This window comes from Fundulus heteroclitus, chromosome 18 (assembly GCF_011125445.2).
Source record: "Fundulus heteroclitus isolate FHET01 chromosome 18, MU-UCD_Fhet_4.1, whole genome shotgun sequence".
Classification (NCBI taxonomy): Eukaryota; Metazoa; Chordata; class Actinopteri; order Cyprinodontiformes; family Fundulidae; genus Fundulus; species Fundulus heteroclitus.
This window is the reverse complement of record NC_046378.1, coordinates 26,105,380-26,118,979: the sequence shown is the minus strand read 5'-3', so window position 1 is coordinate 26,118,979 and position 13,600 is coordinate 26,105,380. Positions and strand designations below refer to the sequence as shown.

At 38.9% G+C, this 13,600-nt stretch overlaps 1 protein-coding gene across 1 annotated transcript; it reads left to right on the top strand.

Annotated features, from left to right (window-relative positions):
* The first annotated feature begins 9,705 nt into the window (after positions 1 to 9,705).
* Positions 9,706 to 12,476, top strand: lim2.3 (lens intrinsic membrane protein 2.3). The gene is made up of 5 exons (XM_012881981.3): positions 9,706 to 9,818; positions 10,356 to 10,544; positions 11,826 to 11,975; positions 12,076 to 12,210; positions 12,290 to 12,476. The coding sequence occupies exons 2-5, from the start codon at positions 10,370 to 10,372 to the stop codon at positions 12,349 to 12,351; spliced, it is 522 nt and encodes a 173-aa protein (XP_012737435.2). The 5' UTR covers positions 9,706 to 9,818; positions 10,356 to 10,369; the 3' UTR covers positions 12,352 to 12,476.
* Positions 12,477 to 13,600: the final 1,124 nt, after the last annotated feature.

Sequence of the window (13,600 nt, the reverse complement as noted above, 5' to 3'; positions counted from 1 at the left end):
AATGACAAGACAGACGCTGTCGGCTGAAATTGATTTAGCGTTTGTTGATCCGGCAGAAACGCGCCGGTGAAACTCCGCTGTCCTCAGCAAATCTTTAAGCCGCAACCTTTATTGGACAGGGAGCCATCAGAAAATACCTTGTTTTGTCGTGTTTTGAGTACCCGGGAGAGCAGAGTTTCTCTCTTGGTGTAACTGTGTTGATAGCTTTCTAAATTGTGTGACCTTTTCATTTTTGGAAAGTAAATGACGGAAGATTTCATTACGGAAATGTCATATCGTGGGAAAATTGCTGACTGATCAGATGTCTAGCAGACAGTCATCGACGCCCTTCCCGAGCAGGGAAAGCCACAAAAAGGCAATTATTGAAGTTCACAGACTGGTGTATCCCAAAGCATGTTAGCAGAAAGTTTAGTGGAAGGAAAAATGTGCTAGAAAATAGTACAGAAGCAACAGGGATGAGCCTTGAGAGGACTGGAAAGCAAAGTCTGCTCAAGAATCTGGTCGGTCGGTTGGGGGTGGGGGGGTCAGTGCTTGGTCAGTGCTTCAATAGTCACCACACACATGTATCCAGGACAAGGGCTACAGCTGTGACTTTTTTTTTGTGTTAACCCACTCAAGAACCAGCATCATTGTCAAAAGCATTGTCTTAGCGATGAAGTTGTTGAGACGTACAAAGCAAGGTTAGCTTATAAATCTAAAAATACCAAGCTTTGTGCATCTCACAGAGCACCCTTCAATCTGTCGTTCAAAAAAGGACAATACAACTGTTACCCTAGCAAGATATGGTCTTTCTCCTAAACTGACGGGCAGGACAAAGAGACCATTTATCAAAAAGCAGCCAAGAGGCCCATAGTAACTTTCTAGTAGTTCTAAAGATCCATAGCTCAGGTGGGTGAATGTGTTGACGGGATAGATCTGCCTTTAATGAAGAGAGGAGAGACAGAAAGCCTAATTTGCATTTTGTGAAAAGCAATGAAGGGGATGCAGCAAACGAGAGGAAAAACCTTCTCTGATCAGATTGTCATTTGACCTTTTGGGCTACGTACAAAAAGGTACGTGTGGCAGAAAACTAACCCAGAACAAATCATAATCACAACAAAACGAGGTGTCAGCCGTTTCTTGCTGTGAAGACGTTGTTCTTCAGCAGGGACAGGAAAGATGATCACAGCTATTGGTAAAATGGATGAAACAGAAATGACACTTTCAGCTTTTATTGGTAAAAATGTTGGAAACAATGTCTGTTTTCCTTCCAGTTCACAGTCGTGCACCGCTCTGTGTTGTTCTGTCCTATTCCATGTTAACAGAAGACATTATAGGCGGTTGTTGTAATGAAAGCGAAAGAGAAGCAAATGTTAGAAGTATGACTAATTTTTTTTCAAGGAACAGTAAGTATCCAGATTTTGGTGCAAAAGGTTTACTGAATCTATACAAAATTGAGCCTTTAAAAATTGTGGTATTTCAGAATTTGAAGGCTATATTAGGTTTTGTGGGGGAAAAAACAGACATAAATAAAATCACTAACGTATGGGCAAACATGCAAAGTATCTGTGTATTTAAATGTCAACCTTTCCTCCTTTAAAATACTACTGAATAAATAATCAGGTCTGTTCCGTCTCGTCTGAAAATGGAACATGTCCTGATTTTTGAATATGAATTAGCATCCATATAAACAGAGCTAGTGACTGGTAAGCCAGGAAGCGTCTGCACCGACTCTGCCGTTGATTGTGAGCTTATGCATCCGTGCGAGCGGCATGAAGGAAAAACAAATAAGATCAGCACAGCTCTTTTCCAGGTGACTGAGAATATCAACGCAGGACGTGATCAGAGTGCCAGTAATAACAGGATGCTCATATTTAATAGCAGGGTTACTTTATAGTGCATAAACCTCATTAAAAACGTGATTGCACATTTGACAGATGAATTATGCAGAAACCAGAGGCAGTGATATATGAAAATGCTTTCATCTTCGCAGGTAGAAGCGTCACTGAAAGATTTTGTGTCTATGAAAACACCACGGCTCTTGTCACGTTTCTACCTCTTATCCGCAACCACGAATCGTGGCCACAGATCTCCAGAAATCACAGGAATCTTTTCCATTTAGGCACAGAATAGTTCCTAACTACGAACGAGATAGGAAGGGCGTGATCTCTCCCGCAGGTCAGGACTTTCCCAGGGTGGACAAGTCTGAAGCTACTTCCTTGGAGAACAAGCCAACTGCATCCTTACCTGATGCTCGCATTAAACCCTTTCCACCTTTTGCTGCACCCACATTCAAGCGTCTTTTTCAATCCACGTTAGTTCTAGTATGCTTTTTAATATTTATCTACCGTGCAGCGTCTTCTCACTGCCTCCACAACCACATACCTTAATTAGACTTAGACTTAGACAACTTTATTTGTCATTTTGTATGCACAGAGTGCGTACAGAACAAAATTTCGTTGCATACAGCTTGGAAATTGCAGTAAAAATTAAATTACAGTATAAGGTGCAGCAGTGATTTAAAAGTAAACAATTGAAATGTAGACAATGCAGGAGAAGTCACAGTGTACAGGTGAGTATTTTTAAAACCATTTGTATGTGCAGAATTGATTGTGCAAAGGGCATTTGTGCAAGAATACAGCTTGTAAATTACAGTAGATTTAAAATACAGTATAAGGTGCTGCAGTGATTTAAAAGTAAAACAATTGAAATGTAAACAATGCAGGAGAAAGTCACAGTGTACAGGTGAGTATTTTTTAAAACCATTTGTATGTACAGAATTTGATTGTGCAAAGCGCATTTGTGCAAGAATGCATTTAGAAACTAAGAGTTCGGCAGCATTTGTAATGCTAGATGGAGATGCAATGATGCAAAAATGTATTGTATTGCATCACTGCCTTATGTATTTCATTGTGATTTTATGTGGCACGTCAACATAAAGTAATTTATAACTGTGAAGTGGAATATAAAAGAATTAACCAAAATTAACAAAAATCTGACAAGTGTGGCTTTATGTTCAAACCCTCTGAGTCAACAATTTGAAAAAAAAAAAAAACTTTGGCTTTAGTTACAGCTGCAAGTACCCTTTGGAGCATGACTTCACCACTTTAGCACATTGGAACTTTTTGCCCATTCCGTCTTTGCAAAATAGCTCAACTTCAGCCAGATTTTATGTAGAGCATCATGAAATTTTAACTTTCAAGTCTCAACACAGATTTGCTATTGAATTGTTGCCTGGACTTTGACTGGGCCAATGTAATAAATGAAGAAGGTTTTAGAAAAACCACCCTGCTCTAGCTGTGGTTAAGGGTCGTTGCTCTGCTGGAAGGTGAACCTCCGCTCCAGTCTCCAGTCTTTTCCAGCCTTTTTTACAGATTTATTTCCAGAACCCTTTATTTAGCCCCATCCATCTTCCCTTCAACTCTGGCCAGCTTTTCAGTCCGCTGAAGAACAGCATCCCACAGCATGATGCCGCCACCACCATGCTTCACTGTAAAGAGGGTCTGTTCACGGTGATGTCCAGGATTATATTCTCCACTCATATAACATTTTGGATGAAGGCTAGAACATCTTTTACATGATTGATGTGCCTCCCTATCTGGCTCATGGTGAACTCTAAATGTCTTTTGAAACTTACGGGACAACTTAAGTTGTTTCCCACCTGAGCTGTGTATCTGTGCAGCTCCTCTGGGGCCTCTTGTTTGCTTCGCTGATTGACGCGCTAGTTGCACATCATTTTAGGTGGATGGCCATGTCTAGATAGATCCACGTTTGTGCATTATGCTTTCCATTTTCAGGTTAGAAAGAGCTCCATGACGCATTCAAAGCTTGGAATGTTATTTGTAACCCAACCTTGCTTTAAGCATCTCCCCATCTTCATCCCTGACCTGCCTGCTGTGTTCCTTGAGCTTCATGACTGTTCACTAATAGATACAGCGTTCACAGAATAGCTGTATTTATACTGATGTTAAATTACGCAATCAACTAATCAGCGAATGTTGATTGCGACTGGCTTTGTTTAGGGGTATTAGAGTAAAGGGGGCTAAATACAAACGTACATTGCAGTTTTGTGTTGTATTTGCTGTGTTGAAACCATGTTGGTTTTTCTTTCCTCCTCGCAGTTTGCTCTATGAAAAGGAATCCTATAAAAAAAATGCACAGAGGTATGTGGTTGTACAGTGAGAGAATATGAAAAAAGTTAGAGACATTAATACAAGTTAAATAAATACGAATGCTTCAGCAGAACTTCATAGTTTGAATGAAATTTTTGTTTTAAATGAATTTCTGTCTTACATAACCAAAGCAAACCCCCTTTGGACACGTGAAACTGTGATTCAGAGGCCTTGTTGCACAGACTAAGTAAAAGGAATTAGCTTAGTTATTTCTACCAGAGCCTATGATATGACCCTGAGGTCTGAATGAACCCTTAGTATGTTGTATCATGTTGCCATGAAAAAAAAAAGCGCCTTGCCTGATACCAGATACTGTGCACGAGCTGCTGCCGTCCTCAGATTGCAGCACTGTGAGAATGAACGTGGCTTAATGAGAGCGGGAAGCCTTCATGTCGGCGTACAGCTCCTGAAACGTGACAGCAGTGGGATATGAAAGGCTTTTCTCCTATGTCAGCTCTGTCATCCGCCGGATGAACCTTCTATGTGCAGATCTTATTAGCCGAGGCGCCAGCCACAATATTGCAGTAGGGAGGCATTCAGATCATGTGGAGAGCAAAAAAAATACTGGACTTCAGCTAACACCGTCTGGGTCCTACCCGGCCATGAGGATAAGGGTAATCCATTGCCATTTGAACAGGTTATTCGATTTGGACGGGGTTCGCAATCATGTGCTTTTAGACAGCTAATAAAGATTGGAGTTTATGTGGTTCTGTTGTTCTTGTCTCCCAGATGAGCGTGACTAGGGGTCTGTCTCTGAGCCATCTGACAAATCTGCAAACATACATCAGTGGCTAATCGGACATGTTTGGTTCTTCCCATCAAAAGGGAGCAATTTACAATGCTGTCCGTCTTGAAATGAGAAATCTACTGAGGCTTCATGATTCCACAGTAAACTGGTGCTTAAGGAAGGAAAGTGTTTTATTTGTCATTATACATACGAGGTACATAAAACAAAATTATATAGATCAGGTTGAGTGATAGATAAGAATGAGGCTGAGGATGTTCACAATCTGATCCTATTAAAAATAATGATGTTGAACGTTCTGGAAAGTGACGAGTGAATCATTGATTTGCGTCTGACTTGAAATGCACCCGCGAGGATGGGCCGCAAATGTCTGAAAACAGCAGCGCTTTAAGTATAGGTTGCTAAAGTCTGGGCCGCTACAACGGAAAGACTCCTGAAGAGGCGTTGAAACGTTCTCAGAAAAAGTCCAGCTGCCTTAAATTCAAGCCTTTTTCTGGTTGCAATCACCTGGATAACTGTCAGAACTGATATTTCTAGTTGTAGTACGCCACATTATAAACCCGCAGAAAAAGATAATATGACTGTCATTAAAACAAAGTGAATACTGTTTACTGGTAAAAGCCTGCATGCTCAAATATTAAAGTCCTTTAATAACAAGTGAGACACATTCTGAATCCAGTGGTTCTTTAAAAGCGTTCTTCTGATGAGTGAAATGGAAGAAACGATGTGGAATATTAGCCCCAGGGTTTCATGTGTGCTGAGAGGTTGTTGAAGTAAACTTGCTCCATGTTTTGCTATTTATTCAGGTAAGTTTATTGACAATATCAGCTCTCACTTTCTATAGTCCAAAGAGACCAAATTTGTGCAAAAATTGATTAATCAAATACTCAAACAAACACCGAATGAAATCAAGGAGGGGAAAAAATATACTCGGGAGGATAAACATCTGTACAAGGTTAAGGCTAAATAATAGAATAAATAACTAAATCCAAAACAGACACAAAGCAGCAGCAGAATACACACGTTTAAGAGGTAAGGATCAGCACCATGGTTCAGCATATAATGAGAAAACAAAGTTCTGGTGAAATGAACAAGCAGACAGAGAGTTAAAAAGCAAAATTAAAAAAAAATGCATATTCATTATATTTGTAACAATTAAACTCTGAATAGCAGAACGTTGAAATGATGACGGAGTTGGGTTTTGAAAAGTAAATGAAAAGCACCACCTAGTGGTAATGTGTTGGCATGACTGTGATGGCATTCTATCTATCTATCTATCTATCTATCTATCTATCTATCTATCTATCTATCTATCTATCTATCTATCTATCTATCTATCTATCTATCTATCTATCTATCTATCTATCTCTCTACCTCTCTATCTAGCTATCTATCTATCTATCTATCTATCTATCTATCTATCTATCTATCTATCTATCTATCTATCTATCTATCTATCTATCTCTCTACCTCTCTATCTAGCTATCTATCTAGCTATCTATCAAGCTCAGTGAGAGAATGCAAAGTAATACATAGAATAAAGGTGGGCTATTTTGAAGACAAAAATATAAAAGATCATTTTATTTCACTTCAAACTTTTGTTTGTGAATACTTCTTGCTTCATAGTTTTTATGTATTTACTGTTTATACACAATTTAGGAAGTAATAAAAGTAAGGGAATGCCATTGAACTACAAAGGTATGTCACATTTTCTTTAATAAACATAGGCTACAACATACTTTTTGGTAGGTAAACTCTACTTTGTAGGTAAATAATGTGGATGACAAAGCTAGGAAGATTTAGAACTGAATAATATCGAATGTAAACTGCTTTACAGTTGTTCCCTGACAACTAAAGTTAAGTAAATTTAGTCCGAAGCTGCTTGCAAAACTACACAATGTCTGTTTGCTTTTACATCTAAAATCATCACTTTGTCTTTCTCACACAGTTTGTCATTATTCAGTAGAGCTACATTGTTTTTCTATTTTAACTCAGAAAAAAGATATTAATGCACAAGTGGTGTGTGTCATTTTAAAGAAATGTGTTATGACTCTCTTATAAAGCATATATGGTTCTACATATAGTCCATTGTGAAAGTAATGATTTCTCTTCAATTATTTCATATCTTGTCACGTCAAAAGCACAAACTTCTGGGAACCAACATAATTGTTGTGCATAAAATTAAGACACTATAAGTTGAGTACAATTGTGAAGTAAGGAAAAGGTACGTTTTAAAACTTAAAACTAAAGGGCAGCTAACAGTGAAATTGATTAGTGTTTAAAACTAAACCCAATTATTAAACAGGGTCCACCTTTGTGTAATTTAAACTCAGTAAAAAGGGGGGAATCAGCATCCTGAAGAGGAAGCCACATGCCAGACAGGTCGGGGATAAAGTTGTAGAGACATTTGAAACAATATTTAAAGGCAAATCCTGCCATTCTAGCCAACAGAGGCGTTGCTGTAATCAGAGGCTGATGGTAAAAGCCCTTTTACCAAAGAGTGAAAGAGAGTGTCAGGAATGAACGGATGAAAGAAATAAGCAATGAAACTTTATTTGTATAAGACTTTTCCAGACATAGATCACAAATTGCTTCACAGAAAATAAACCTGTAAAAATGAAGCAAACAGTTGTAAAAAGATTAGATTTGAATTGCTTTTTAAAAAATTCAACAGAGTCCACTGACCTCAAACTAAGTGGGAGAGTCCTGCTGAGTACGGCTGAGAAGGCCCTGTCACCTTTAGTTTTCAGCCTCGTACATGGCACAGCCAGCCATCCTGCAGACACTACGATGATGATACTAGGGGGAGTGGTGTCCTAGTGGTTAGAGGAGCACGCGTGCATTCTAAAAAAAGGCTGCAGTTACCAGGTTTGACCACTGCAGACTGCCACTATGAATCATTGAGCAGGACCCTAAAGCTAGCTTTATTCACGCCCAGATTGCTCCGCGGGTGCTGCAAGCTGCCCACTGCTCCCCAAGGGTGATGGGCTGAATGCAAGCCAAATTTTGTTGGAATGTATATTAGCAATGACAAACATTTTTGTCTTATTTGAAGGTTTAGGCAGGTTAAAAATGCGTAACAATGATCCAATCTTGAAGAAACTGTCTGAATAACAATAGCTTGTTCTGTTAATGAGATGATGCTACTTACCACAGTGATATTTTGTGATAAAACCACACCAGACATCACCATCTAATGTGAAACAAAACAAATTTACCCCAAAAATAATTTCCATTATTAGTGTTGTATGCATTCTAGCAGGAAATTTCAGTTTTATCTTGCAGTTTAAAAACAAACCAGAAATAATAAGGGGCTCCAAACAGAACCCTGAGGTACACACCAAAGTAAAGAGTGGACCAGTCTGATAGCCTGGGGAAAAAAATGTTGCAAAACTGGTGGACGGTTTGGAAACCTCTTGCCAGAGGCCAGCAGAATGAACAGTTCATAGTTAGGGGGAGTTAAATACATGGTAATTTGTTTGGTCCGGGTCACGCAGTGTTTTAATGCAATGTCCTGGGCAGAGGGAGAAGATGTCCCGATAATTGTTTTCTGTTAACTTCAACATTCTTTGGAGAGCCTTTCAGGCTACAACGTCGCAGGTGGACGACCACACCGAGATGTAGCTGGTCTGCACACTCTCTCACTTTGTAGAATCTGGTGAGGGTGTGAGCGTAAACCCCAAAGAAACCAACACCCCCCCCCCCCCCCCCCTTCAGTCATTCACTCACACATTCACACACTGACAGTGGTTGGACTACAAAATTGCTCCAAGAAATTAAAATGGCAGGTTTGCAAAATTGGCTAGATGTCCATAAACTTGTTTAGCAGTTCACTGTGATGTAGTTGTTGTCAAATATGAATCATTTTGATAGTTCTAACAGACCTAAAACCACAAACTTAAATTACTTAACATTTTAACATGAAAAAATGGTAAGACAACTTCACAGAAATGCATAAATGTGCATAATACTGTAAATTTTCTTGTTACTCAAAACTGTGCATCAGTGTGGTATTGCAAATGTTTTGACTATCGAAGGAATACAAAATAATATATTTTTTGTGTTTTTAGGTGCTGCAACAAGAATAAATTAAAACGAAAGGCTACAAACCTTTGTTTACTCATCGCACTGTTCTGCTATAGTCGTAATCATGTTGGTCTGTGAATTTGTTCTGTTTGGCTATTTCTAATTTTCGTAATTATGCCTCTGTTATAAATGTCTGAACAATTTTTCATCTGTAATTATATGCATCCCACTGGGATGACTGAGTGCCAATTAAAGACAGCAGTTTGAAAATACAGGATTTAATGCATAACGAATCGAAGTACCAGCAATCTGTCTCTCAGTTTTCATTAGAGTTGGGAAGAAATTAAAAGGGCAGTGCAGTGAGTTTACTTCCTCTAATGTCTTCATCATTTAAACTAAATGTCTGACAGAAGAAATTATGGATTAATTTTATGTAAATTCCACAGTTTCATTAATAATAATCTGGAAACTGGCTGCAACAGAAAAACAATTACAAAGAGGGATTTGTGGCCATTTCCAAATGACCGAATTCTGCTTTATTCTAGTTTTGTGTCTTTTGCGAGCAGTGTTGTGGATAAGCCTGTTGCAGGTCATGAGTTTACTGTGAGAGGTTGTGTGGCAGTTCTCAATGAAAAGCCCCCCGTCATCAGTATTACTTTAGGCGCTTTAACAGTTTTGTATTTTCAGCAGATTCTCTCTTAAACACAAAACTCATTCTCTGTGATTGGTTGCGGCTCAGCACGCTCCATTGTTCCGTCGGGGCGTTTGTTCGCTCGGTTTCCTGCACACAAACAAAACTTTCCTGCCATCCTGAGCAATATCGGCCTCTGCTGCGCCTTGGCAACCTGGAATATTGGATTCCCTCACTATTTCTGACAAAAAAGATAAACATAAAGGTGAGTGATCAAATCTTTGTAATGTGCATTCTTTTTGTGGATTTTAAAGTTATTTCCTGCCGTTTCTTTTTTTCTTTTCTTTTCTTTTTTTTTTAATTAGCTGTATGAATTGTGATTTTTCTCTTACGACAAGGGAGGAAAGGTCTGCTTTGCATAAAATATTCCAAGTGGATGTCATGTTTTTTATGAATGCATCACTGAATCTAACAGGAAGAATATTCTTTGGCTCATTTTACCTCCTGTTTAGTATTCCTTTGGTATTCCTGAAAAGCTTCTTCAGCCAAGCATGTTCAACATCACAGAACCGTCCAGTCTGACGGTGTCAAGGGTTAATCGGGTAATTAGATCACATCGGCTGCTTTCTATGTGGACTAAGGACTGATGTTTCGGCGAGGTTTCTATATGCATCCGCTCCTGGTTTCTGCCATATTTTGAGCAGTCCTACCCTCTCTAACACCGAGTGCTCGCTGTAATTGGCGAAGCAGCACCAGTCGCATGCGGCTAAGCCCCGACCTGTCTTTTTCCTCTCTCTTTCAGCATATTTTGGCAGGATGTACAGCTTCATGGGAGGCGGGTTGTTCTGTGCCGGAGTTGGGAACATACTCCTCATTGTTTCTACAGCAACGGACTACTGGATGCAGTACCGCCACTCCAGTAACTACATGCACCAGGGCCTGTGGCGGTACTGTGTGCCTGGGAAATGCATGACGCACACAGACAGCATCGGTGAGACATGCAGGCTGAGGATTATCATACATTGACAACTCCCAGTTTTTGCATTAGACTTCTTTTATTCCGTCTCTTAAAACAGTCCCAGAGGGAAAATATGCCATAAATGGCTAAAGTTAGAGTTTAGATTAGATGGAAATGCATTTAAAGTGTCTTAATTTTATGTATTAATGAAATCTGACTGACATGTTGAGACCAAAATTCATCTGGGTGAATGTCTGCTGCAGTATTAGCTGCTGTTATGTGTTATGTTACATTTTTAAACTGAATGGACCAACAGGCCTCCACCAATCAGTGGCTTACTGTCATATCATACGCTTTGAGCTAAATGGTGAAAACAGAGAAAAACAAGAAGAAAGAAGTACAATATTGGTGAACAGCAATCCTCCACCAATCAAAAAACTCATCATTCACATTGTGAATTAAAGTAAGAAGAAATGCCAGAGAATGTAAAATAAAAAGTAAAGCTACATTTAATAATCGTAATAATAACATATTGATATTATCAAATGACTGAAGAAACAGTCCTCCACCAATTGGTGAACCTACAACCATCACCTTGTGAAACAACGTGAGGTAAAAAGGTCTGAAAACAATAGAAAAAAGAATAAAGGAGATATTTTTGAAAGAGTTAAAAAAAGAGATGAAAAACAAATATAAAAAACAAGCAGAGAGATTACATCCAATCAGCAGCTCAAAAGCTTAAATGCTACATTGATTGTAAAAATGAAATAAAAAAATGTGTTTTTGTTTTTATTTGATTTGCCTATATGAACATTCGGCATGTCTCCCACCGATGGAGCCTCTTAGGACGACTCATCCTCCTTCATGTCTTTCTCCAGTAGTCCCTAACTTTCTGTGTGCTTGGATCACCAAGTTGCTTTTTTCACATAACGTGAATCGATTGAACAATCCATCCATATTCGTGGAAAAGTGTGTGTACTTATTGGTGTATTTCTATTTCATTTTTCTATCCGGTCACCGTAAGCTAACATAGCATGGCAGATAATGATAAAAACCAAAGCTTTGTTACTATTTTGTTGATCAGTTTTAATATTATTCAATTTGCCATAAAAATATTGGACATATTTTTTTTTTTTTTTTACTTACACCAAAGTGTGTCTATGATCATTTTTGTGGCCGCTTGCTCTGTTCACACCGGGACCTTTTGACCTCGAGAAACACCTGAATGTTTCCTGTTATGAGGCTGAGAAGATAAAACTCTATCCACCAAACAGTAAAAGCACACTCACAGAGACATCCTCTCCTGTCCCACAGCGTACTGGGATGCCACCCGGGCCTTCATGATCCTCTCCCTGCTGGCTTGTTTCATCGGCATCGTGATCGGCATCATGGCCTTCATCCACTATTCCTCCTTCGACGGGTTTGACAAGACGTTTGCCGCCGGGATCCTGTTCTTCATCTCCTGTGAGTTAACTCTCTCTGTAAACCACACGCTGGCCTCGCCCTCTCTGCTGCACGCAGCCTAATATCTGCTAAAAAAATAAATAAAAAATCTACCACGCAGGCTTCTTTGTGCTGCTGGCCATGGCCGTCTACACGGGGGTGACGGTGAACTACTACGGGAAGCGCTATGGCAGCTGGCGATTCTCCTGGTCCTATATAATGGGCTGGGTGGCAGTGGTGCTCACCTTCTTCTCAGGTGCAGATCATAACTTTTTTTTTTTATTATTATTGTTAAATATATCCCTCTTATTAACCAAGCTTTTTTTTTTTTTAAGGTATCTTCTACATGTGTGCCTACCGGATGCACGAATGCCCAAGAAACTCTAACTCGCGCTGAAATGCTTTAGATCTAAGCAGCACCGACACACGGCTGAGATGAACCAACGTCGATGTGAATTTTTCCAACTTCCTGTGTAAATCATGAAATCGAAGAAGCAAAATAAACGAGAAAAAAAAGTCTCATTTTTAATGTCTGTCCTGATAAGAATTTACATTTCAGAAGTTATGTAGAGTAGCCGACGGATCCTACGTCCTGCGGAGAACCTACTTGCACTGAAATACCTCAATCCAATGCCTCTATAAATGTCAAGATAAATGAGTTTTCAGCAATTATAGCCCGTTTTTCAAGCTGCCATTTCTTTTCATTCTTCCTGAATCTGTGTATTCTCAACTAATAGACCATTCATGCAACAGAATCAACTCTGTAAAGTCAGTGAAGAGCCACTGCTGTCTTTAGACGCTGGTCATTTTTTTCTTTATGCTCAATTTGAGCAACTTTTGTTTGGTCACATCATTCTATTTAATCACCTCCAGATGGTGTTTGTCAACGATCCATCTTAGAGCCACTTATTTACACTGTATATGCATCCTTAGAGTTTAATGCTTGAAAAATATTTCATGTTTTTGTCATGCAAATGGACACAGATTTATACGCTTTAGAATATTGATGACCTTATGGCAGTAAGATCTATTCTGAATGGCAGTAAAAAGGTGAAATGCTGAACCAATACCTGTCAAATGATGTCAGACGTTGACCCATATCCTCCTAGCATTTCTTTGATATTTGCGTCCCTCTTTAGCATATCTATTTTATCTTTGGGTCCAAGTCAGGTTTTTCTTTTATGTTCTGATAAATAGATCAGCTCCAATGTTGTTGCATACACATTTCAAAACAGTCTGAATTATTTAATAACTACATTAAAGACCTCAAAGTAAGTTCTCAACTATTTCTGTTGAAAGTAGCATTCAGGCATCTGTTAGTCCCTCCACCGGCTCCCTGTTCAGTAGTAAATTATTAAAATAAATTAGTTTTTTGCAGCTTTGAAGGCTTTTGTACCAAATATATTTCTGAAATCATTTTTGTTAAAGGCTATTTTCAGCTGTTTTAAAGATTTAATTTGATTCTATGGCACAATAGATATCTAGATCATAAGCCGAGCTGCTACATCTGAATTTGTCTTTGTACCAAAGTTTCAACTGTGTGCAGTTGGTAAGGACATGAAACACAAGTTAACAGTTAAGGTGTTCAAGGTTTAATCCTGGGGCTTAAACTCATAGTGTCAGAAATACCATGGGTGTTAATTAAT

Bases quoted from the DNA above. Each gene is read 5' to 3' on its own strand.
- lim2.3 (XM_012881981.3), top strand. From the start codon at position 10,370: ATGTACAGCTTCATGGGAGGCGGGTTGTTCTGTGCCGGAGTTGGGAAC. The intron at 10,545-11,825 runs GTGAGACATGCA...CCTGTCCCACAG, and splicing joins GACGCACACAGACAGCATCG to CGTACTGGGATGCCACCCGG. The intron at 11,976-12,075 runs GTGAGTTAACTC...TCTACCACGCAG, and splicing joins GATCCTGTTCTTCATCTCCT to GCTTCTTTGTGCTGCTGGCC.